Consider the following 25620-nt stretch of genomic DNA (forward strand, 5'->3'; position numbering starts at 1 on the left):
ACTATACATGTCCTGTAATCTGTGTTTAAAAGAGTATAAGAACAAATTTGTATCCCCTACATCTTGGGATATCCACACAAAGGAATAGCCACATGACAATAATAAATATCTGACATTGGACACCCAATTCGTTTTACCATTGTCATCAAGAGTTTTCAGTAGTTAAGGATGTATTTGCGACCCTCAGTAATTTTTACCAATGTTTTGTCATTCAGAGTTGACTTAATACATAAATGAGACAGCGTTCTGTTTCACTTAATATATCTTTATTGGAAGCATATTTTCCAACCATTAAAAAGCGTATAAAGTAAGAAGAATGTATTTTTTCAATGGCGTCATTATATTTTTCTCTCCATATTTCTCCTCCTATAACTAGATAGGTGCAATTGTGCCGTCAAATATAGCACACGCTGTAGCAAAGTTTCCATGATATCGTCAAGCCTAAGTATTTGTAATAAGTAACAATTTTAAGGGGATATTAAGATAAGTCATTTTTTCATTTTTGTAAATGATACCTTCATTTCTAAAGACAGTTACATTTGCTTTTGACAAATTAACTTCCAATCCCATCTGTTGCAAAAAAGAATGTAATACATTCTGTTTCTGTAGACAATTAACAGAGTATCAAAACATTATATTAGCATCAACAAATAAAAGTAACATTAAATCTATAATGTCTTGTGTGACAACACACCATAATGACACTCGTTATATAATTCTGTGACAAGCTTATAAATGAAGAAAATAAACAAAACTTGACTTAATATATATCCTTGACGTACACCACTAGGTGTTAAGAAGCACTGTGTTTTACCAGATTGGGTTTTCAATACAAGCATTTAACGATGAATACACATTTCTTTAGAACTAGAAACAATTTACCATGACATTCTTTGGTAAGAAGTAAATACATCATTTCTCCTCTATCTAAATAATCGACTCCTAGGTTTATATACATATTTGGAACATAAAGCTTGCAATGTAAATACATTGTCAACAGTTGAAAAGTTTGGGCGAAAACCAGCCTGACTTTCAGAAAGAAGTTTGTTAACATCCAACCAAACTGAGACTCTTTTCTATAATAAAAGTAAACAGCTTCCCCGGTACATTAGAAACAGAATACCTCTGTAATTACAGGGATCTGACCGTATACCATTTTATACAATGGGCATGTCACACCAACGTTCCGAGACTCCGGAAACACTCCAGTATTCATAATTTTATTGAAAAATAATTTTAGATATGGTGTACAAAAATTGCCTGATAAAGCGATTAATATGAAGGAGATTAGTTACTTTTGTGCTTGAGTATAGTCCTGCTGCATATTTGGTGTACGCTCTGAATCTGGTGCCCAGACACACTACAACGAACACTCCTACCCTAGAGGCTACAGCAACGTACTCGTGGATCCTACAATGAAAGTGATAAGTTCAGTTCTGTTGAAAGAATAATAAACACGCGTGGTATAGTTCCCTTGTTCTGTATACGCTCTCCCGCCCAGGTAGCAGGTCAGGGCAACGTTCTACAGGCACCAACAATGGTAAAGGGTGGCATTGTACAAAGAGAAGTCTCAGTCGAGTCTGTCAGCCTATCGTACGTGTAATTACCAAATCAAAGAATTATCTTGTGATAATAAGCAAAAACATTTATTTATCGGGAGTGCGGTGTTGGAGAAGAAAGGAGGAGCTATGGACTGCTGGAGATAAGGGGTGCGGACCCGAAGCAGGCAGCGTGGTCCACCTTTGCCCTCCGCCAGAGCACATGGCATGTTCGTCACTTATCTACCGGAGTAAGCACCTGAAAGAGAACCTTGGCTCCGAGAAAATGCGTCTCTACTCTGGACTACCGTATGCATTCACTCTGCGGCAAAACAACTACTGGTTGATAATATTTCATTATATATGATCCGTGTGAGTTCCCGCTGATACCCATTGTAAATTATGCCGTAATTTGACAGTGAAGCGCAGATTGCGAGAACCCCGGGTTGTGAAATGTGGAAGCACAAGACAGCGAGCACGTTGTAGGTCTTCATTTGCCGACAAAACTGATTGGAATAGGCACATAGGGTACTGCCCACATTTAGGAACACCTAATGCCAATTGTACACAAATTGACTGTAGACCAGGCCGTGATATTATTCCAGTCGACACCGTCACAATGTGTGCCGATGTAGTGTCATTATCTTGTCGTCTGTGATCGAAGGTGCGAAGACGTCATTATACCGCCAACTTATCGCCGTCAGAGGATGAGGTTGCGTCTGCTTATTTCTGAGGTCATTCAATTGTTTCTCCTGCTACCGACCATCTTCCGGCCATCCGTTGCTCTCCCATTCAATTGGAGCCTCGTAAGCGACTTCAATGTCATTGGCAACATCACTCTCCCCGATGGCATGGACGGTGGTGTGGACTACCAATACAACAAGCTGTACGACGACTACGACAACGAGGACGATGCAGATGACATGGAAGACACAGAGGTGGAAATTGAGGACATCAGTTTAGAGAACCTGCCACCCCCGGGACTGGCATCTATTGGGGCGGAGGGGATTATTCGTGACCCGCATCGCGATCCCCCTGAGTATATGATGGACTTGTACAACAGGTTTTCAGCCAGCAAGCCCTATATCCATCCCACCTCCAACATCGTCCGCAGCTTCATGAACGTCAACCAAGAAGGTAGGTGTCACCTTTCAGTCTACCTGTACAATAGCGTTCATCACACAGGTATTTGTCACACATCTTCTGGTACATCTGTTTAACAGTGAATATCAAACAGGTTTGTGTAAATCACATAAGGCCCACCTGTGATAGCGTACGCCAGGTAGGAAGATATCACACACATTCTACTATACTTCACATGTATAATAGCGTACAGTTGGTAGCTAGATGTCATGACATTCTGTTCACATGTATAATAGCGTACAGTTGGTAGCTAGATGTCTTGACATTCTGTTCACATGTATAATAGCGTACAGTTGGTAGCTAGATGTCTTGACATTCTGTTCACATGTATAATAGCGTACAGTTGGTAGCTAGATGTCTTGATATTCTGTTCACATGTATAATAGCGTACAGTTGGTAGCTAGATGTCTTGACATTCTGTTCACATGTATAATAGCGTACAGTTGGTAGCTAGATGTCTTGACATTCTGTTCACATGTATAATAGCGTACAGTTGGTAGCTAGATGTCTTGACATTCTGTTCACATGTATAATAGCGTACAGTTGGTAGCTAGATGTCTTGACATTCTGTTCACATGTATAATAGCGTACAGTTGGTAGCTAGATGTCTTGACATTCTGTTCACATTTATAATAGCGTACAGTTGGTAGCTAGATGTCTTGACATTCTGTTCACATTTATAATAGCGTACAGTTGTAAGGTAGATGTCATTCACATTCTGTTCACATGTATAATAGCATACAGTTGGTAACTAGATGTCATGACATTCTGTTCACATGTATAATAGCGTACAGTTGGTAGCTAGATGTCTTGACATTCTGTTCACATGTATAATAGCGTACAGCTGTAAGGTAGATGTCATTGACATTCTGTTCACATTTATAATAGCGTACAGTTGGTAGCTAGATGTCTTGACATTCTGTTCACATGTATAATAGCGTACAGCTGTAAGGTAGATGTCATTGACATTCTGTTCACATTTATAATAGCGTACAGTTGGTAGCTAGATGTCTTGACATTCTGTTCACATGTATAATAGCGTACAGTTGGTAGGTAGATGTCATTGACATTCTGTTCACATGTATAATAGCGTACAGTTGGTAGCTAGATGTCTTGACATTCTGTTCACATGTAAAATAGCGTACAGTTGGTAACTAAATGTCATTGACCTTCTGTTCACATTTATAATATCGTACAGTTGGTAGCTAGATGTCTTGACATTCTGTTCACATGTATAATAGCGTACACCAGGAAGGTAGTAGCTAGATGTCTTGACATTATGTTCACATGTATAATAGCGTACACCAGGAAGGTAGATGTCATTCACATTCTGTTCACACGTATAATAGTGTACAGTTGGTAGGTAGATGCCATTCACATTCTGTTCACATGTATAATAGTGTACAGTTGGTAGCTAGATGTCACACACATTCTGTTCACATGTATAATAGCGTACAGTTGGTAGGTAGATGCCATTCACATTCTGTTCACATGTACAATAACGTACAGTTGGTAGGTGTCATTCACATTCTGGTTCATCTGTATAACAGCGTACACAAGACAGACAGGCGTCACTCAGTTTTACAACACATATATTATAGCGTACGTGACTCGTATCCTGGTACATCCATATGCTAGTATACAGCAGGTGTCACTCACATTCCAATGTACCTGTATAATAGCGTACACTGAACAGGTAGGTGTCCCCTACATCACATTAAACAGATCGGCGTGACACTGTGTGTCAAGATGCCCATTAATAACACTCATTAGGTAGGCGTGACACTGAAACCTTCTAGTAGCGTACACTAAGTAGATGTCACATTCTCGTTCACAGACTGACGTGACACTGCTTTGTTCACACCCTTGTAATAGCGTACACCAGATAGCTAGACGTGACCCTGCTTTGTTCACACCCTTGTAATAGCGTACACCAGATAGCTAGACGTGACCCTGCTTTGTTCACACCCTTGTAATAGCGTACACCAGATAGCTAGACGTGACCCTGCTTTGTTCACACCCTTGTAATAGCGTACACCAGATAGTGTTATGAGCGTGGAGCATCACACGATGACTCTGAATAGTGTTATGGGCGTCACACGATGATTGTATAGTGTTATGAACGTCACACGATAGCTCTGTTTTGTGTTATGAGCGTCACACGATAGCCCTGTTTTGTGTTATGAGCGTCACACGATAGCTCTGTATAGTGTTATGAAGGTGGAGTGTCACACGATGACTGTATAGTCTTATGAGCGTCACACGATGACTGTATAGTGTTATGAACCTCGAGCGTCACGCGATGACTGTATAGTGTTATGAGTGTGGAGGGTCACACGATGACTGTATAGTGTTATGAGTGTGGAGTGTCACACGATGACTGTATAGACTTATGAGCGTCACACGATGACTCTGTATAGTGTTATGAACGCGGAGCGTCACACGATGACCCTGTATTGTGTTATGAACGTGAAGCGTCACACGATGACTCTGTATAGTGTTGTGAACGTGGAGCGTCACACGATGACTCTGTATAGTGTTATGAGTGTGGAGTGTCACACGATGACTGTATAGTGTTATGAGCGTCACACGACGACTCTGTATAGTGTTATGAACGTGAAGCCTCACACGACGACTCTGTATAGTGTTATGAACGTGAAGCGTCACATGATGACTCTGTATAGTGTTGTGAACGTGGAGCGTCATACGATGACTCTGTATAGTGTTATGAGCGTCACACGATGACTCTGTATAGTGTTGTGAACGTGGAGCCTCACACGATGACTCTGTATAGTGTTATGAACGTGGAGCGTCACATGATGACTCTGTATAGTGTTATGAACGTGGAGCGTCACACGATGACTCTGTATAGTGTTATGAGCGTCACACGACGACTCTGTATAGTGTTGTGAACGTGGAGCGTCACACGATGACTCTGTATAGTGTTATGAACGCTGAGCGTCACATGATGACTCTGTGCAGTGTTATGAACGTGGAGCGTCACACGATGACTCTGTATAGTGTTATGAACGTGGAGTGTCACACGATGACTCTGTATAGTGTTATGAGCGTCACACGACGACTCTGTGCAGTGTTATGAACGTGGAGCGTTACACGATGACTCTGTATAGTGTTATGAACGTGGAGCGTCACATGATGACTCTGTATAGTGTTGTGAACGTGGAGCCTCACATGATGACTCTGTATACTGTTGTGAACGTGGAGCGTCACACGATGACTCTGTATAGTGTTATGAGCGTCACACGACGACTCTGTGCAGTGTTATGAACGTGGAGCCTCACACGATGACTCTGTATAGTGTTATGAACGTGAAACGTCACACGATGACTCTGTATAGTGTTATGAACGTGGAGCGTAACACGGTGCCAGGTAAGCGGTGATATGTAGGACGTTAAAGCGTTTATTTATTAGCAACGCAGCAACTCCCAACGTCGTATCGTCTCTGACTACACATCTAATTAATATTGTAATTCAGTTATCTTTTAGTGCAATACAGTGATAAGATAGGCTAACTAAAGCTTGACAGAAATGAACCTGGCCTTGTGTGAACTGACTACAATGTCTGGGTACAGTTACAGTACATGTTAATGTTGCACCTGCTGTTTGCCGCAATCACAGTACGAACACATTCTGGTCGGCCCCTTTGCATGGTCCGTATTGGGTGCAATAACACGTTGATTGTCTCTATATATAAAACTGTCTTTACGTACCTGTAAATGATGGCCCTGAAGATTACTAATGTAACAATGTCTACTTTATAACACACTACATATAAATACATCTACACTTAATATCAACACCAAAGAAGAACCCAGTCTCGATTATCCACCGAAACAAATTCCACCGTAAAAGGCACCATAGCTGTGACAATTATATGAATGGATCACTGAAAATCAATTATGACACCAGGTGTTCGCGAAAATGGTAAGCATGTTTATTTTTACTTTTATGAAAAATGGAATCGGTTTCAGCAGATAATCCAAACTGATTATTTTCTGGCGTTGACGCTATATTTTGACGGATATATCATATACAAATATCAACATCATACGTGTTCCAAAGTTCATGCTTAACATGACATAACAATTATATGTAAGCATCACTACAGTTTGATCAAAGAACGCGGTATAAGACATCTGCCAAACATCAGGCATCAGTACAATCAACCTTTGGCTTGACTCTAAAACCTGAAGACATGTCCATTCCAAAATAAAAATTGCAAGGTCCAGCAAATTTAACACCAAATCCCTGTCCCATTAACAATAATCCTTAATACAATCAAGAAAGGACTTTCTTTACGTTTACAGAAAGTTTTTGAGACTATGAACTACTATCCTTCTCCGAAACGTGAAGAATGTGCATGAATGTCTCAAGTATGGCAATTCCTTGCCCCATTGGGCATTTGTCACTGAATGTGTTGACCATAGATATAGTTACAACTCTATCCTTGAAGGTTCGGGATACTTTGTCAAAAATGAAAGCAAATGTCATCGGACGTGTGCCGAGAAGACAATGTGTTAGACGAACTTTCTCCTACATCTATAGGAAATGTGAGTACAGGTCATTCAGGCCAGAAGTGGGTATTCTCAGGGGCACCAATCCTCCTTGCTGATCTGGTTTCTGAGTCATACGAGTCAGAATTTCTTCTCGGACTACCAAAATCAAATCAAGTGAATTTGGCCATGATATACTTGGTATATCAGGTATAGTGATGATCTGGTATCGTTCAGAGCCAATAGCCAATTCCCTTCCACAGATTTACACTTCTGAGGAAGAAATAAAAGAGACCAGCGAAACCGCCTGATCCGCTTCATATTTTGATCTGTGCAAAAAAGATTCAGAGTGACAAAAGACTAGCTGCAATACTGCATGAAAGAGGGGTGACTTCAACTTTCCAATATTCCCTTTATGTCGAGCAATATTCAAGCAGCTCCAGCTTTTGAGCTACAATCGAACCAGCTCTTTCTACAAAAATTTCAAAGAGCGACATACGACTTTTGCTCCAAAGTTGTTTGATCGGTGTTTAAGTTTTCAAAACCTTGGTAATGCTTTCAAAAGGTTTTATGGTAGACATGTGGGGGACATTTCCCACTTTGAGGCATTGGTGACAAACATAATATCCGATACAATCCCCTATTTGGACTCGTACCATATTTTTCTCGTGCTTTTTTCAGATGAAGATTTCACTTGCCTTTGCATGTGTTTGTGGCGGGTCCTACCAGTGGTACAGGACATGCTCACGTTTTCGGAAACACCTGGTTGCATCACTATTCGATAGTCTTTAAGAAACTCAAGCTTATGACATAGTGACGGAATCGCAAAATGCACTCGGCTTTTAGCAGAGATTTCTTATGGAAATGGAAAGGGTTTTGTTGCTTTTATTTGCGAGAGCACAACACTTCAAAGAAATGAAACAAAATGTTGCAAAATTATCAGTCACATGACATTTTGTGGTGTTACATTTCCTATGAAATCTTTCTTCCTGAAATAGAAAGATAGAGAATACATGTAACACGCTAAACGCGAGGCCGCACATGTACTTTAGGCACAGCTGCTGTGATGAGTGTATGGAAAGTGACACTAATGAGGTGGAGGTTGTGCACGGGACAACGTGTAATTACACAATATGGTACTGTGTTGTGTCCCAGTGACCGGGATAGAGGACGCTTACATTGCATGTAGCTTTTTATTCCCGACGCGGTACAACCTAAATCTGAAGAACACAGTTGACGACACTTAAAGCACAATTGAAGAAAGGCCAAAACAGACAGATAACATACTAATATATACTGCTGTGCGGCGTAAAGCAACATACACTCACTGGGTTTTGCAACTGTGTGAGTGGCGGGTGCTGCCGGTAGAGTAGGATGTGCTTACCCTTTTCGAGAACACCTGGTGTCGTCACCGATTTCCAGTGATCCAGTGATGATTTACACAACTATTTTGCCTTTTATGCCAATGTAGAGCGTCCGCCCGCCGCGTCGTACCAAAAGACGTTAAAAGATGGTACTTGTTGTTACCCTGTCTGGCGCTCGGCATTAAGGGGCTAACACAAGGACTGGTCGGCTCGGTGTCAGTATACTGTGTCTGAGTGGGTGTTTATGTTAAACTGCGGCATGGTATTTCAGTGAGCGAGCAGTATATATAGGCATCAGTCCGGACTAGTACAAGCACACACACACACACACACACACACACACACACACACACACACACACACACACACACTCACACTCACACTCACACACACACAATCACACTCACACACACACAGAGGTAATCGAGACTGATTTCGCGTTGATATTTAGCATAGGTAATAAATTAATGTTGGATGGCATTTAGAAGTGATACACATTAGGAATAGAATTTATGGATGTCAACTTCTTTATGTTGAGGAACACAACGTTTCGGAGTATATACTTACTGCTTAAGTCACCTCATGGAGGAGATATATATATATACTCCAAAACGTTGTGCACCTCAATATAAAGAAGTTGACATCCTTATAATTCTCTTCTTTAATAATTTGATATTCTTACATTCCATATATTTTCTTAAGACAATAGGATGAACTTCATAAACCTAATAGCGAATGATCTGTGCCCAGTACGTCATCTCTTGCCGAAGACTCGGGATCAGCAGTACCACTATTTACTGCCGTCAGATAGTTCTGTATTTCTCATAACTCGTTATTTTTTCTATTTTACTAAATGTATTCATTATTTATAATATCTTGAAAAAGAAAAAAATTCAAAATGGTCATCATTTCACTACAAAGCAAAAAGGATCTGCACCGAATGGTATGTAGACCACACAGACAGGAGGTGAGCTGCAGTGCCTGCACGTGTACCCCGGGCCAGATAGCTAGGCTACCTACCTGCAAGCTGTGGCAAGAATACACACGTTGTTCCTGACCACGGTGCCGCCGACGACCTACCTGTTGCCGTACCCAGTAGGGCGTGCAATCCATCACGCTGATACAGCATGTTAGAAGACAGCCTTATCACACGGCAGGGATAATGAGGTGTATTCTGTGACTAGATGTGGACTTGGGGGAGAATTCGCTTTTTAATCCGCACTGGATGTCTAGAATTTATAGTTGTTATCTAAAGTATTCTTTGCAGCGTCTTTTTGTAAAAAGTCCATTACAAATTACGAGTTTGTTTACAATACTACTATTAACTAAACTTTCCTAACTAGGAGATGCTTTAAGGGTAGTGTGTGTCTTCTATAAATTTGTTCTTTCAAGTGGGTTTTGAAACACGGTTATCTTAGAGTGATCTCTTTATTAGGTTAAGGTTATATTGAGGATTGTTCGTAAACTAGATGTGCCTGGTGTATATGATGTTCCACTGACAATAGTTTTGTCATTATGGACCATGTCACTGACATCAGTTGTCGTGTCAGTATTAGATGGCCTGTTACTTGTTTCTCCTCCTTGCTTCTGATGTTTTAGTTTTGTCTGGGATTGTGTTCAGGAATTGTTTTCTGATTGGTAATAAGTTTATTCGTTCAAGAGTTGTTTTGGGGTTTCGCGTGATGTTGTCAACATCGTTTATTTTCAAAAGGATGTAGAACCGGTCGCCCTGTAAAGTGTGATGACACAAGAAAACTACAAGGTCATATCATTGCTGAGGTTTGGTTCTCTAAGAATGATGTTTGAACACCGCAGTAATCTATCTTCCAGATAGTTCTCGGTGGTCTGTAAATAATTAATATGGGCCAGGTAACTACGTGATTGACAGCATGAGCATCGATCGACGCCATCGGGGCAGCATAATGACATTCAATCAGCCAGATCAAAGTGCAGCCACCTAATCCACAATGTGATACTGGGGATCTATGTTTCTCTGGAATCACTACCGTCGATCGGGAAGCCCAGTTGCTGAAGCAAATTAGATAAATTAATTTTTAAAAATTGTATGAAGCCTGTTCCTGGTGTCCCCCTCTGGAATATTGCGTAAAACTAGTCACACACTTCGGGATCACTGTGTGTAATTGGAACATGCTTATGTTAATGTTTGTTTGTTTGTTTGTTTGTTTATTTGTTTGTTTGTTTGTTTGTTTAACGCCGCACTCAGTAATATTCCAGCTGTATGACGGCGGTCTGGACCAGACAATTCAATGATTGACATCATGAGCATCGATCCACTCAATTGGGATACGATGACATGCATCAACCAAGTCAGCGAGCCTGACCACCCGATCCCTTTAATCACCTCTTACGACAAGCATAGTCGCCTTTTACGGCAAACATGGGTTGCTGAAGACCTATTCTACCCCGGATCTTAACAGGTCTAACTAGGTTTAAACCACACGATGTGGGTATTTGTGGTTTTTTTATGAATATACATTCACCTTGCCATCTACCTGCACAATGGTCACATAGCTCGCACTGGGTGCAAGGTAAGGATATAGTTCATAACGATACCTCCACCTACAGGGTGGCCACGTGCTGGAATCCATCTCCAGAGTACAATCCAGAGAATGTGTAGAACAATTCCCCCAAGGGGATATATGAGTATTGCTCCTCATCAAGCCCTTCCCATGCACTATGTCTGAGACAGAAACGGCAACGGCTATCTTACAATATCTCCATAGAAGACTGTTATCACAAACAGACCCCTATTTCCAGTCGCTCACAATCTGCGTCGTAATTGACGCTTGAAACTGAAACCGATTTACCGGAAGCTGAGAACGTGAGCGTGCTTTGTTTTTCTTTTTCTGTTTATTTTATCACATAGCTGAAGTTATTCCTCCGATTGATGCATTCATAAAGCAAAATTACTCACAGGTTAGGTTATGGTATGCCGTGGCGCGGAACACAGGTTGGTTCGAAGGGATTCCCAAGGGGAACACGTGTCGATATCAGCCCACAATGATTACAACACATTCATGCCGAGGTCGGCTGTGGTCTTACAACTTCCTATTAAGATAACGCCTTCAACTAGCATTATGATGTATAATTAGCAGACAACATGGGTAACGAACATGTGTCGCTTGGAACTTTGATGTATTTCAAGCATCGCTTTTGATCCGACACTTAAGAATTAGATTGTAGTCGACCTTTTTAATCCTAGATTGTGGGCGAATCTGTTTGAAGTCTTCATTATTGCAAGGTTTTGAAGTCAAGGAACATGGTCCACTTTGTTTTATTCCATATCGTGGTCCAACAAAAATATGTATTTACCAAAGTCATACTTGTCTTGGTCCAAGCGGAGTGAGTGAGTGAGTGAGTGAGTGGGTGGGTGAGTGAGTGAGTGAGTGAGTGGGTGAGTGAGTGAGTGAGTGGACTATAAATATCCAAGTCTGAGGCACAAAAAACAGTGATTGATATTATGATCACCGCCCCAAGCCATCTTGGTCCGAGTCAGTGAGTGGATGGGTGGGTGGGTGTGTGGTTGGTCGAGTGAGTGAGTGATTGAGTGAGCGAATGAATGAATGAATGAGTTGTTTAACGCCGCAGTCGGCAAATACTCCGGTTTATTGCGGTGGTTTGTAAATACGATGACGCGCAGTCAGTCATTGAGTCTTACCATCCATGTTATTTGCCGTATACGAGCAGCATAGGTTACTGGGGACCAGTTCCTACCCAGGTCAGCCGTAGCCCATTACTTTGGCTGACCAGTAGTAACAGTAGCCTGCCATCTCGGGGTGTCGCGGTACTTGTCATGTACGCTGAGCGGGACAAAATGCACTCACTATCCTTTATGATTATTCGTGTTCTCTATATCAGATGTCATTTATTTTATCTAACAATGCATATTTTACTGATAAAAAGTCATTATTTACATTAGTAGTTCCGAGTAAAAGTCGGGCCTCGCGCTCAGTTTGACAAGGGAGAGAACTCCATCGTATCGCGGTACAGAGGAAAGTTGTGTATGGAGGGGGGTCCGTACTGGACAAAAAAAGGATATAAATCTACCAACCACTTAGTATGATCATGCAACACATCAGTGATTTGTCCAGACAAGTACAAAGACAGCACAAGTACAATTCTAAATGTGTTATCAGTAATAGGTATTCGATGCATATTTACCGAAAAGTAAGAGAAAATATTTTTAAAATCAACAACACAATATCAGAAATGATATTCTAAGATTGTTTTTTTAAAAATTGGATGACAATAATTTGTCACAAAACGGAAAAATGTTAAAATTCAACAATAAATATATAAAAAGCACTCCTAGTGTGCCAAAGTATGTATTTATCTCTTGGCTACTAGTGAAGAACCTATTTCAAAGTTTGGCATTATGGCCCTTGTGGTCTCCCAAAAGATTCTGGGCACATGAATATGCAGATGATCTAGTTCAGGTCGATAGAGAATGTTTACTTGGGGAACTGCGGGTTATATCGTTGGCCATTGATAGATGGGGGTAAGGCAATAATAAAAAAAAAATTCCAGAAGTAAGTATCAACGCATACGATGAATGCCGCGGTACCACGGGATCCGAGTATACATGATGACATTGTTGCAAAGCTTGTAAACAGTTTAATAGGCTAATAGTTTAAATATCTCAATTCGCTGACCAGAGTTGCATCCCTTTGGCATGTCATGGTTTTGTGGGAAACGTCAATGTGTTGTTGAGGATATGGCTATTGATCGTCTCCAAAAACATGTTCCTTTAAAAACACTCCAACCAGTAGATTGGAACTAGTCTCCCTGAAACATTGTTGCATGTTCATATGAAAAGGTCGTATTTGCTTCAATTGGCTACAGCCCTGAAGAGGTTTATTTGTTTTTCCTTCCCACTTTTTCCTGTATACTCGTAATATACAGTGGAGTATGTGAGTACATAAGTCCCCAGCACAGGTCGACATTGGGGACACTTTTAACCCATATCTCTATAACACAAGATAGGGTAATAATTAAGCTAAATTTAGACAGTTGGGTACAGTCGTCTCCGTGTCAACGTAATTGTGTTTCACTACTTCAAAATTGTGAAAATGCAAGGAAATATGTGGATTTTTACACAGTTTTCACACTTTCTTGAAACAAAAGTTCAAAGAACACAGATAAGGCCATATACAGATCAACTAAAGCGTGATGCATATTTCTGACAATGTGTTTGTTTTGATATAAAATTTAAAACTATGTAATCAGTTTCACAGAATTGTGTACATTCCCCTTATTGTTTCACCTGAGACTTAACGCTCACATTTGCAATCTTACTACCAGTCAGACATTATTGACAGAGGCCCCTACTATATTTCAGAATAGGTTGTAGGTACACAGGAAAAGATGGAACTCTTTTTCCGGTTATTGGCCAATTCGCCATTTGGAGATGGACATTCATTCACGGGGGACAGCTAAGAGTAATGCCGTATTTCGCGTAGTTTGCATATATACTTGGAAAAGGGCAAAGAGCTTTGGCCGAACTGGAGGTTTTACAATTTCAACCAAAACCCAGGAGTGTTTTATCTAACGTATGAACCATCGAATGAAAGAAAAACATTGTGAGAACATCGAGTTACCTTATAGTGAAACAAAATACAGTGTGTCGCGATATAAAAGGAATTTGATTAAAGCGTGCAAGAGAAAGACCACATGCAGCATGTACACAACTGAAGTCATAACATGTAAAATTGAACAACATTTCATCTAATGCCCCGGAGGCTCAGTGGGAAAACAGTCAGGTACAAAACTTAACAAGATATGTGAGGATCATGGGGAAAATAATTATGACCTTACCCCAATCAAAAATCAACATTATTTTCAAAACAAAAGGCAAGTTTATAAAAACCTAAGTGTTACAATACAAAGGTAAAACCTCAAAGCAGGTTGGTAATACTTCAATTGTTAGGTCTCACAAATAAAATGTTAAACCTCCACGTAGGTCTCACTTGAAAGTAGGACCTCTCACAAGGCTAGTATGATAAAGGAAAATACCTACAATACTACAGGCAAAAGTGGCAGTATTTGTATAATAGGAAAGTGAAAATAAACGTATGAACAATACAGACAGACCTCTCTGATGTTTGCCTATTGTTCAGATGGCACAATGTCCTTAATCTCTCGAGTATCGCACAATTTTCACTCTTGCTCACTACTCATATGGTTAATATCAAGTAATATCTTATAAGATATTTTCTAATCTTTTCAATTTATTCTTTCCAGACTTTGACTTTAACGGAACCATGGAAGCCGAGTTGCCTGGTAACCACACACGAGTACACAAGCTTGTGTTCAACATCACCAGCATATCCAGGGACGAGGAGATAGACTACGCCATGTTGAGATTGTATACACTGGTTCAGCAGGACAGGGACGCTTACGCAGGAATTGACAGGATTGTGTCGGTGCTCCAGGACCGGGGCTACGAACTGGGCCCTGAGGACAGGTACAAGATATTGTCCTCGCGCCATATCTACGGCCATAATAGCGGGTGGGAAGCATTTGACGTCACTTCCGCTGTGCGCCTATGGGCTGAGAACATAAGCTGCGTCCAGATTCTTGAGGTTCGCATAGAGAGTGTGTTTAACGCAGTAACGGATGGTGCTATGGATATAGACACTGATCCAAACCATAGGAACGAACCCCTGTTGGTTATTTTCTCAAACAATAATCAGAAACGGAGCCTTCGGGAGAAAGAGCTGCATGAGCTGATAGCACATGAGCTGGACGTTGAAGACGAAGCAGTTGCTACGGAGAGCGTGCATCAGCATAGACACTCTAATTCCACTGGGCAACTGTCTAGGTATAAGAGAAGCAAGAAGAACCGCAGGAACAGTTGCAGAAGGAGCCTGTTGTACGTCAGCTTCCAGGAGATAAACTGGAACAAGTGGATTATAGCGCCTCCTGGTTACCAGGTAACGATACAGAAACACGCTGTGCAAATACCGTGCTAGGTGAACCATTGCTCCACACATCTGTGTTTATATCTTGCAGTATGTAAGTGGCGATACTCTCGACCTTTCGCCCATCACACCCAGGTGATAAATCATTAGACCATACACACCGTTTTACTGCACTCGACCCGTCTCAGTACCTATAACACATCCCCTTGCACTGGCAGGAGGCCATATTGGAACCAGTGCACGTGACTATCAGGTGACATAACAATACCTGACGGCTGTCGTGAAATGTTTAAATTTCGTAAGAGGGGGGTGGGGGTTGGGGGGGGGGGGGGGGGGGGGGGGGGGACACATACTTAAATATCAATCGAACAATAACCGTTCAGTCATTTCTGTTTGATATGTTACACGACCTAAATGTATATATGCGGTGTAATCTGGCATTACACGGTTTAAAGTGAATTCCTGCAGTATTGTTACTCCTTGTTGTCTGGTGATTAGCGGAATAAGGGTGCAGATCCGAGTGAGGTTTACAGCAAGTCCAAGCTAATATCACTTATATTGCGACGTGCATGCACGTGTGTGAGTGTGTGGCTGCGTGTACTGGTCCGGAGTACATTAAATGCCGATTTTATAGTGCTAGCCCATGTCGCAGTTTCACATGAATACTCCAGGGATCGAACCTTGACTTTCAGCTCTCCGGGCGGACGCTCTACCACTAGACCACGGAGGCGGTCAGCTACCGATAGCCTTTGATCGAGCCGACAATGACCTGTGGTCTGTCAACAATATATCCGCGCTCGGGGTTTCCACCAGTTTGAGCTTACTGTCCTAATTAAGTTAACATGCCGCCATGATACTATTATTTGAAACCAGTCACAAGATTGACTATAAACCAGAAAAGGGATTTTACATTTTTTTCTCCATGGACACTTCAATACCAAAAACATAAGAAACTGAATAGTAGTACCTTACCCATAATTCAACAGGGCGCACTTTTCATTCTCAGCATATTACAAAGGGAATAACCACATGAATATGTGACCATCTGTCATTGTACCATGTCAGTACTGAAATAGGAAATCAACAGTTTGTGTGCGAGACACTTATGATAAAGGGGAATAATTTGCGGGGAGGTAACTCTTGTAAGACAAAGTTGTTATTTTCACTGCAATGAAAATATATTTTTTTCTCAACTTCAGAAAACGCAGTCTGTCTCATTGAAGTATATAATAAAATAAAATTACATAGATGTATATGATTTTAAACAGTTTTCTTTACTCACGACCTTTAACTCTCCTGTGGGAATCCTGATAAGATTGGGCTTAGAATTCATAGCTACGAGTGTCGTAAGTCTATATTAAAGTGTAGGAGTTACTAAAATGAAAATCGTTCGGTCGGGCTCTGTGCCATGATGATGATGACTGCGGCGTTAAACAACATTTACTCACTTACTGTTTAAAGTTTAAGTATGGGTGATCTCGCGCTAAGCGCGCAGAAAGCTATGATCTTGGTTTCTTGGTCAGTCAGCACCATAACTGTGCTTGTGTGTTTCATCAAAGTGGTAAAGGTCCAAGACTTGCATCATTTCGAGCTTTCCTCCCACATCAAGCTGAAACGTCCGTTTATCGGGTAGCATCCGCTCTGGTTATGATCCTTGGTTTTTCAGCAGCATATTCATGCTCGAGGAAAGTGGCAATCGTCTAAAACCCTGCGTCACTTTAGACTTTACCATTTTAAGGTGAGACTCCATGATCATCTTCCCGAGGCAAGGGCGTTAACTGACTATAACAGTCCGATTTCCACACTTTCCGAAGAAGACTGGAATTTCCAGGCTCGATCGTAGTGCCACCAGTGGTTGTTACGAGTTATGTCCCTTCGATGTTCCTCCCATTGACCAATCATATACCACCTCTCATATCACTTGCATTTGCTTGTGACATAGCCCTGTCAAGTCTTTCGGATAGATAACCAAGATCTATATGTAATAAAACGGACAAAGCAGGCAAGTCTCGCTATCTGTACTATGAAACCAGCATTAGAAAAAAAATCAGAAGAGAAAAATGTGTTGCGTAGTGATAAGATTCAAAGACTGTATGTTAGTCTAGGGCATGCCTGAAATACTGTTCAAAGTCAACTCACTCACTCACTGTGACTGTTGACCTTCTAGCTCCTCACATGCATCTTCGTCTGTATACTCCCTAGGGAGTTGAGAATGCAATCGAGTGCACACTGATCTACTGACCGGGTTAATAATAGCGTAGCGCTTTGAGAGTGGTGTGGGAATATAGCGCAGTATAAATGGCCCATTACTACTATTACTCTGTTGTCATACCGGCATGTTTGTGTCAGATCCGATCAGGCGTGACTAAACATTTAACCGTGCTGCTTTATTTTATTTATATTTTTTTAGTACCTGTACTGCCCATTTAATACAAGGAACGAGCGCTTAATCGATGTTGGTGCACAACAAAATGTCACGTCAGAACAATGTACCCTTTCATGTGACCATCGGATCGCGATCGCGAAATTCCGAAAATGTTTTCCATTCATGAATCCTCGAAAAAATTAAACATGAGGCATTCCGAAGGACAGTTACGTGCTGTACGACTGATTTCGTCAAAATCGTCGCTTCAGTGGGATCATTTGAAGACTGAGTGAGTGAGTGAGTGATTTGGGTCTAACGCCGCTTTTAACAGTATTCCAGTTATATCGCGGCGTGTCAGCTTAATGTGGGATGAAAGCCCGAAGTGATGCAGGTCTTTGACGTTTACCACTTCGGTGAAACCCACGAGCACGGGTATGATGCTGACAAACCTAGAAACATAATCGGGGCGAACAGGGATTCGAACCCACAATCATAGATTTCTGGGGTGTCCAAGGGACGCAACTCTGCACAGCGAATCGCGGCGCCTTAGACGACTGGGCCACCCGTGCCCCTTCATTTGAAGAGACTTTCTATACCGTGTGTAGTATTGCTATACAAACTCGGCCATCTATTAGACAATCTGTTTTTGTAGCTGTAATGTCTAATTTCGATACAAAATCCCACCACCAACCCGTGATATCAAATGGTCGGAACCAAACCCCAACTTTCTATGACGGGTAAGTTGCGGACAGCGGCATAACACAATACTCACTCGCTCACTCACTCATTTATTTGTTAAAAATCGTGATATTGTGTCTTGTTCGTTGAAGAGAAGACACCTGATATATCCAAAGTGTTTGCTATCCGCAAGTTCATACTCTCTTGGCCTCACCGGAAGTGAAATACTGACGTTTGTATTCACCATATGTATTATCTATATAAACATTCCCCAGTTCCAAAATAAACACAAGAAGTTAAAAATGTTTAATAACAGGAATAAAGATAAAAGATACATCGTCTATGTTTGATAAATCTGCCTGAGATTTTCCCGAACCAGAATAACCGCTATCGCTTTACATATATTAGAACATACTGATATAACAAGTTAGTAATTGCCAAGACGAGGAATAAATATGCGTATTACCTGACGTTGTTCTCATAAACCCACGTGTCATCGGACGTGTGTGCCATTCTATCCTGTAAGTGACTCCCTGCTACATGACTTCAATCTCGTCAACCAGCACGTGCGAGGGACGGGGGAAATACGTGTAGCAGGTGGCAGAGAGCGGTACTGAGATGATATACTGTCCCCATGCCATTGATTCGACGGATAGCGCTACAACGTCAGATAAACAGTTATATTCGTCTAGACACAATCGTGACATTATTCTAAGCAGTTTGTAATATAACCCTGGTGTAACAACTTGAATGGACGAGCAACATATTTCAAATAAGTGTGGGAGTTTGTTGGATAAGATAGAAATATATATATATATTTCTAAACAAACATAACAGTTTTGTTTGAATGGAAATGAGAATATATTTTGTGGAAGACCAAGAGTTTAAATCATCAGTTGTATTTATTGTCTTTCCTGTTAACCGATCAGCCATTATGGCCGCCCTCCACCCCGCTCTTTTCGCCGTCTGTTTAGAACAACCTCCTGTTTCGTTCAACCAAATGTTTATGAATGAAATTCTTGCAGAATACCAGCACCTGTGTTATCGTAGCCTTTACCAGCAGTAATGAAGACCCGTATCGGAGAACTGCTTTATAACCGCGTTCCCCTCGTGGTTTGGATAACAGGTTTTGTTTGTAATGACCTACCCAGATGCTTGTAAAGGCCACGTAAATCCAGGCAGATAGCGGGTCATAAACACAGCGTGACCTTTGTATCTTGACAGCTTCACGTCCAGACGAACACGAGCATTGTGGGTAATGTTAGTAGGTCAGTGTGCTGGGACGAACTGTAATACTAATAATATACAGTGAAACCTCGTTAGACCGGACCCCGCTAATCCGGCCACCTCGTCTGTATATCTAAAGAAGTATAACACCGTAAAAATGATTGGTTTATCCGGAGATTTGATAATCTTTCACCATGGAAGCCTCCGTCCGGATTAAGAAGGTTACGCTATACTATCAAACAAGCTTTACTCGCCACCGATTGATACACGTAAACACAGCATGCAGGAGGCTGCCCCGTGGGTTAAATACAATCATGAATTCTTTTGACCGTGTATATAATTAAATTGCAATCGATTCTGTGGCATTGAATCGGCTAACAAGGCAACTATTAGTGCGTTAATGTTTCCATTATCATTGAAACATATAGGCCACGCCCACTAGCAGAGTGGCAAACTCCCGATTGGCTCATCATAGAGTGGGTGGGGATTTTGTCGCATCATTGCCCAGAACGATGACACTGATTTGGTGTCGTTGTTTCCAGTTCTTTTGTGTAACTGATTTAATTAGCAGTCTGGGAAAGTATTATTGTTGAGACAAGTATATATTTTTAGGAAATGTCTACAATTTAGTTTTTTGCAAACCTAACACCGATGTGTACACTGAAATCAATTCTTCCAAGGTACTTTATTGTAGGTTGTGGAATTATTTGAGTGAGCGAGTGAGTTGTGTTTGACGCCGTTTTTAACAGTATTCCAGTATCACTGCGTGTCAGCTTAATGTGGGAGGAAAGCCGAAGTGATGCAGGTCTTAGACGTTTACAACTTCCTTGAAACCCACGAGCACGGGTATGGTGCTATCAAACCTAGAAACATAATAGGGCCGAACCTGGATTCGAACCCATAGGTTAATGGCGTTCCAAAGGGATGCAACTCTGCACAGCGAAATGCGGCGCCTAAGACGACTGGGCCACTCGTGCCCTCGGAATTATTTGATATCAAATGAGGTTGAAAAAAATGTTTGTGAATGTATCCTTTAGGAGGAGTACTGTTCCTTTATGAGTTATCACACTGATGTAACTTTTACTTCGCAGCATAAATTGACCCAGCGTAATATTTCCCCATTGCAAATGCTCGCAGTATGTTGATAGAGTTCGTGTACCTTTTAGGTCAGTCAAAGAAAGTCACCAGCTGACCGCCTTCTAGACAACCAATCATATTTTAGATTATCTTCATCTGGATATTTACATATGTAGATCGTCACGATATGGCTGAAATATTGCCGATGTGACGTAAAGCAGTACCTCACTCACACTCACATATGTAGATATGTCTTTATCAACACACTTAAAACAATCAATGAATTTTTGGCCCACGTACAAAGTGAAATGACCTGTAATTATAACATGGAGTGGTCAAACATGCTAAAACATGTCTTTATCATAAACTCGATGCTCATGATCTCAATCATTGGACTGTCCTGTCCAGACTCGATTATTTGCAGACCACCGTCATATAGCTGGAATATTGCTGAGTGTGGCCTTAAACAATAAACAAACTAACTTTATCAAAGACGCGAAGAACGTAACGCAAATGCATCTCTTATATTACCAGAACAGTTGGTCAGAGCTGACAAACGCAACGAACACAAGATAAAACGTTTGATCATCCTCACACATTAAACTTAGGGACTGAGGAAGGGGAGGGGCAAGCAAATAATAAAAACGGAGGCAATATTATCTTTATGTTGTTTTCAAGAAGAAAGTGTTTTCTTTCACTCGAATCAAAGGCCTGGGATAAAAAATAACAATAAAAATCACTTTGGTGATCCATTCGTGTTGTCATAGCCACAGGTTTATGCATCTCCAAAATATTAAATCAATCCCTTAGCGACCCATGAAGATGCGGGTTAGAATAGGTCTTCAGCAACCCATACTTGCCGTACCAGGCGACTTCGCTTGCCGTAAGAGGCGACTAACGGGATAGGGTGGTCAGACTCGCTGACTTGGTTGATGAATGTCATCGATGCCCATTGCGTGGATCGATGCTCATGATATCAATCACTGGACTGTCTCGTCCAGACTCGATTATTTTCAGACCGCGGTCATATAGCTGGAATGTTGCTGAGCGCGGCGCTAAACAACAAACAAACAAATCAAGCCATCAGTCATGTCTTGGCTGTCAGAAACCCATGACCTTGTGTTGTTATCCCAGTTATTAGATGTGACAGCACCATACCCGACCCGTGAAGAGCCGGGTTTGAATAGGTCTTCAACAACCAGGTGCTCAGGCTCGCTGACGTGGTTGATGCATGTCATCGTATCCCAATTGCGTTGATCGGTGCTCTTGTCCAGACTCTTATTTACAGTCCGCCGTCAGAGAAGCTGGAATATTGCTGAGTGCGGCGTTAAACAACAAACAAACAGCACCATACCCATGGGTTTCACCATAGTGGTAAACGACTAGGACCTGCATCACTTTGCGCTTTTCTCCCACAATCTACTGACATGACTGAAATACTTTGTACTATACAAAACCCATACGCTCGCTCGCCACCATTAAGTTTCTCCACCGTCCCGACAAGCGTTATTATCCCCCGCCACGAAGTGGCAGGGGGGATATAGGAATGGGTGCCTTCTGTCCGTCCTTCCGTATTTCCGTCCTTCCGTCCGACCGTCACATTTCGTTTCTGGAGCAGATCTTGAAAACCGTACCATATTTCTTCACCAAACTTGGCACATAGATAGGTCTAGTGGTGAACTGGTGCCTTTTGATAGTTTGGAATTTTTAAAAAAATATTTTTTTTGAGTTTCCATGGCAATGACTTTGATTTAGACTGAATGGGGGCATGTGAGTATTTCATGCTTGTTAATATTGCAAAGGTGAACATTATCGTTAAGTGTTTAATCATTGTTTTTGTTCCTGAAACGTTGTTTTGTCGGGTCTGACATTATATGACTGTCTGTTTCAGGCATTCGAGTGCGTGGGGAAGTGCTACTACCCCCTCAGCGACCACCTCACCCCTACCAAACATGCCGTCATTCAGACCCTGTTCCACAACTCTCGCCCCAAGGCGGTGGCACGTGCGTGTTGTGTCCCCACCAAACTCAACCCCATCTCCATCCTGTACGTCGACGAGAACAACGTCATCACCTACAAATTCAAATACGAGGGCATGCAGGTGGCAGAGTGCGGCTGTCGTTGACGTCGTCGCCTTTCGGCGGCGTCCAGGAACAATGGGTCTTCATGGATGAAGTCCAGGTCTTCCCCAACAGAAGTTGGTTCGTGTCTCAAGGAAGGGTTATCAATATAGAACTAAACAGACTCTTTGACCTTGTGGAGGACGTCTATTCAGTGCGATGACATGTCTGATGTTGCTTAAGAGAAAGGGGCTACCCTACGGGTACTATTATCGTTTATTGTGTTTTTCTCATGGTGAAACTGCACCAAAAGATATGTTAACCGACTTGTATTCCCGTTATGGTGGCATGGTGACTCACGGCTCGCCAACGTGTGACTTCCTGCATGGAGCGCGCGACTGGAACAACCCGTGACTACATCGTCAGTGACTGATAGCGGAACTTGATAATCTACGTGGAACAAACGTGCAATGGAAGACGTACAGGCAGAGACTCACATCTGTGTATGGAGTCTGCTTGTCGTGCCGATCTGTGCATGTTCATTCCAGAGCGCGTCTTCCCGCTGAACCGTTCCAAGGTCACCTCGTGGTTGGGAAAACGCCCTGGGGTCTCAGCAGAAGTTGCCCAACACTCTCGCTGGAGGCTCGAAGGCTACACAAGGCGAGATAGGACGCCGAATTATATGCATGAGACAACTTCTGGAATATTACGCGCCAACCACAGTGGTGCTGTTTAGACCAGAGTTTGCAAGTTTAACCAGGGCTTTTGTTACCTAATATGTATAGCTGTCTGTGTGTACAGTACGGTAGAGCTTTGTTGCTGTGCATATTCCGACGCTCGCTGGCTATTTGTTATCATGTAGTTCGCCTGATGTACGATATCTGTGGTTAGAGATAACCTGTACCTTAGAATTGATTGTTTGTTAATGCTGACGATTTGCAATCTGAAACATCCTTATCAGCCACCGTACATACGCCAGGCACGCATCTTCATCAGTGATCTATTCAGTAACCCATAGCTGCTATCAACAGCATTCAAACTGGGTTAGTATGCTGCGGAATCACTTAGGCTACAGTTTTGTTCGGTAAGGTTTAATGCAGATTTAAAATAAATAATTAAAGTTCAATTTTCAATAATATTTCAAGCAACGTAGCTCATAGACGTTTGGGGATGTCTGGAGGAATCAACGACGCATCCTTTCAAAAACATGCATGCCCGTTACCCCGGGACAAGCAATATGCTCTCTAGACGATTTTGCTGTCCATCTCAGACCTAAAATGTATGTCGTAATATATAGATATTATAGGGAAGAGATAACAACCTTGAGCTTCATCTGTGGGTAGTGAGTTTTGATGCGGGAAAGTATTTTGAGGGTACTAGTCCTTCAGGTCAGCTGTGGACTTAAGGGACCGGGGGAGGGCTATGCCTCAGGAAAGTGCCTGTCGCGCTTACGGGCCAAGGTTCGGTTCGCCATGTGAGTACAATGTGTGATGCCATTTTTTGGACTCCCTTACGTGATATGCCTGGAATGTTTCTAAAAGCGGCGTAAAACCATAGTCATTCACTCGTTTACCATCGCCTCCTGTTTTATTATTATGTGCATCAATCTAACAGTTCATTATCATATACCCACAGATACTGCTCTGTCCTCTAAAAGTGTTATTTCCTCCTTCAAAATACCAGGTAGGGATCTTGACGTAGGGCCAGAGATGAAAGAGCAAATGATCCGATTTCTTCGCGAGATCTTTTACTGGAACACAGCCAAAATATTTGTGAACGGTGCCTAAACACAGCTGTTAATAAGTTACATAATTCATACTGAGGGAATTTCACCAATAGAGGCTTGTGTGGCAGGGCATATTTTCCGACACCTACTGCGATACACTTTCATTCACACCAGGACTGTTGTCCTTGGGGTTTAGCGTGTCGCTGTAGTGGTGGATCTGTCTACTTGAAAGTGACCAGGGGTGTCTACCTGATAGAGTGAAACGACAAACATGTGTCTCGTCTCGACAAAGATGAAGCGTCCAGGCCAAGACCACATGCTGACATTAAGTACCTCTGTATATCCAAACCTACGTTTGGGTCACTCAACAAAAATAACTTGTTTTATAAATTTTGTGACGTTAAATGTTTAGAATTTCCTTTTATGTTGCTTCTGTTTATCTAAACATACGTCTTGGCCTACCAACTAAGAAATTTGGTTTCATGTACAAATTTCCTGCTTATGCTGTACTTACCGCACTACAAGTATCTGGCAACAAAACCTTCTTATTCTGTTTCGGCGGATACTCTAAACTGGTTATTTGTTTTTTACAATTTATCTTTTATCTAGTATGTAAATCGTGAGAGAATACATTGAAAATGTTATGACGTCCGTTGCTCTTGTGCCTCCCTCTGTTATATCGTCCTGGCATTTCACGTTACAAAATAGTCATCATAATGTTTGAAGCGAACGTAAAAGGTGATAGTCGGGCATCCATCTGACCGGTCGTGTCCCTGGTTTGCTGCCCTGTCAAAGTCGTCTCTTCATGTTTGAATAATTAATTTTTTTTAAACATATCTGTGCATTAACTATGAACTATTTTGTCTCTTTCATCAAATATTTCATGTCTTCCTTGTGTCTTCGAGGTGTGTTCGACGGGCAAACCGGAGAAGTGGTCACTTCGTTTTAAGACAAGAACTGAGAGGATGTGATTTGGGTTTAAGGTCA

The 25620-nt window shown here is 41.7% G+C and overlaps 1 protein-coding gene across 1 annotated transcript; it reads left to right on the forward strand.

Moving 5' to 3' along the window:
- Positions 1–1965: 1965 nt before the first annotated feature.
- Positions 1966–23507, forward strand: LOC139469657 (bone morphogenetic protein 10-like). Its single transcript, XM_071251887.1, has 3 exons — positions 1966–2675; positions 14821–15512; positions 22739–23507. Exons 1-3 carry the CDS (start codon positions 2246–2248, stop codon positions 22970–22972), a joined length of 1356 nt encoding a protein of 451 aa, XP_071107988.1. The 5' UTR covers positions 1966–2245; the 3' UTR covers positions 22973–23507.
- Positions 23508–25620: the final 2113 nt, after the last annotated feature.

Source organism: Haliotis cracherodii, unplaced genomic scaffold, assembly GCF_022045235.1.
Source record: "Haliotis cracherodii isolate W230 unplaced genomic scaffold, xgHalCrac1.p SCAF_2, whole genome shotgun sequence".
NCBI lineage: Eukaryota > Metazoa > Mollusca > Gastropoda > Lepetellida > Haliotidae > Haliotis > Haliotis cracherodii.

What these genes read in the sequence shown, in the direction of transcription:
- LOC139469657 (XM_071251887.1), top strand. Translation starts at nt 2,246, where the DNA reads ATGAGGTTGCGTCTGCTTATTTCTGAGGTCATTCAATTGTTTCTCCTG. An exon ending in CATGAACGTCAACCAAGAAG is followed by an intron (nt 2,676 to 14,820) that starts GTAGGTGTCACC and finishes TATTCTTTCCAG; the next exon opens with ACTTTGACTTTAACGGAACC. An exon ending in TAGCGCCTCCTGGTTACCAG is followed by an intron (nt 15,513 to 22,738) that starts GTAACGATACAG and finishes TGTCTGTTTCAG; the next exon opens with GCATTCGAGTGCGTGGGGAA.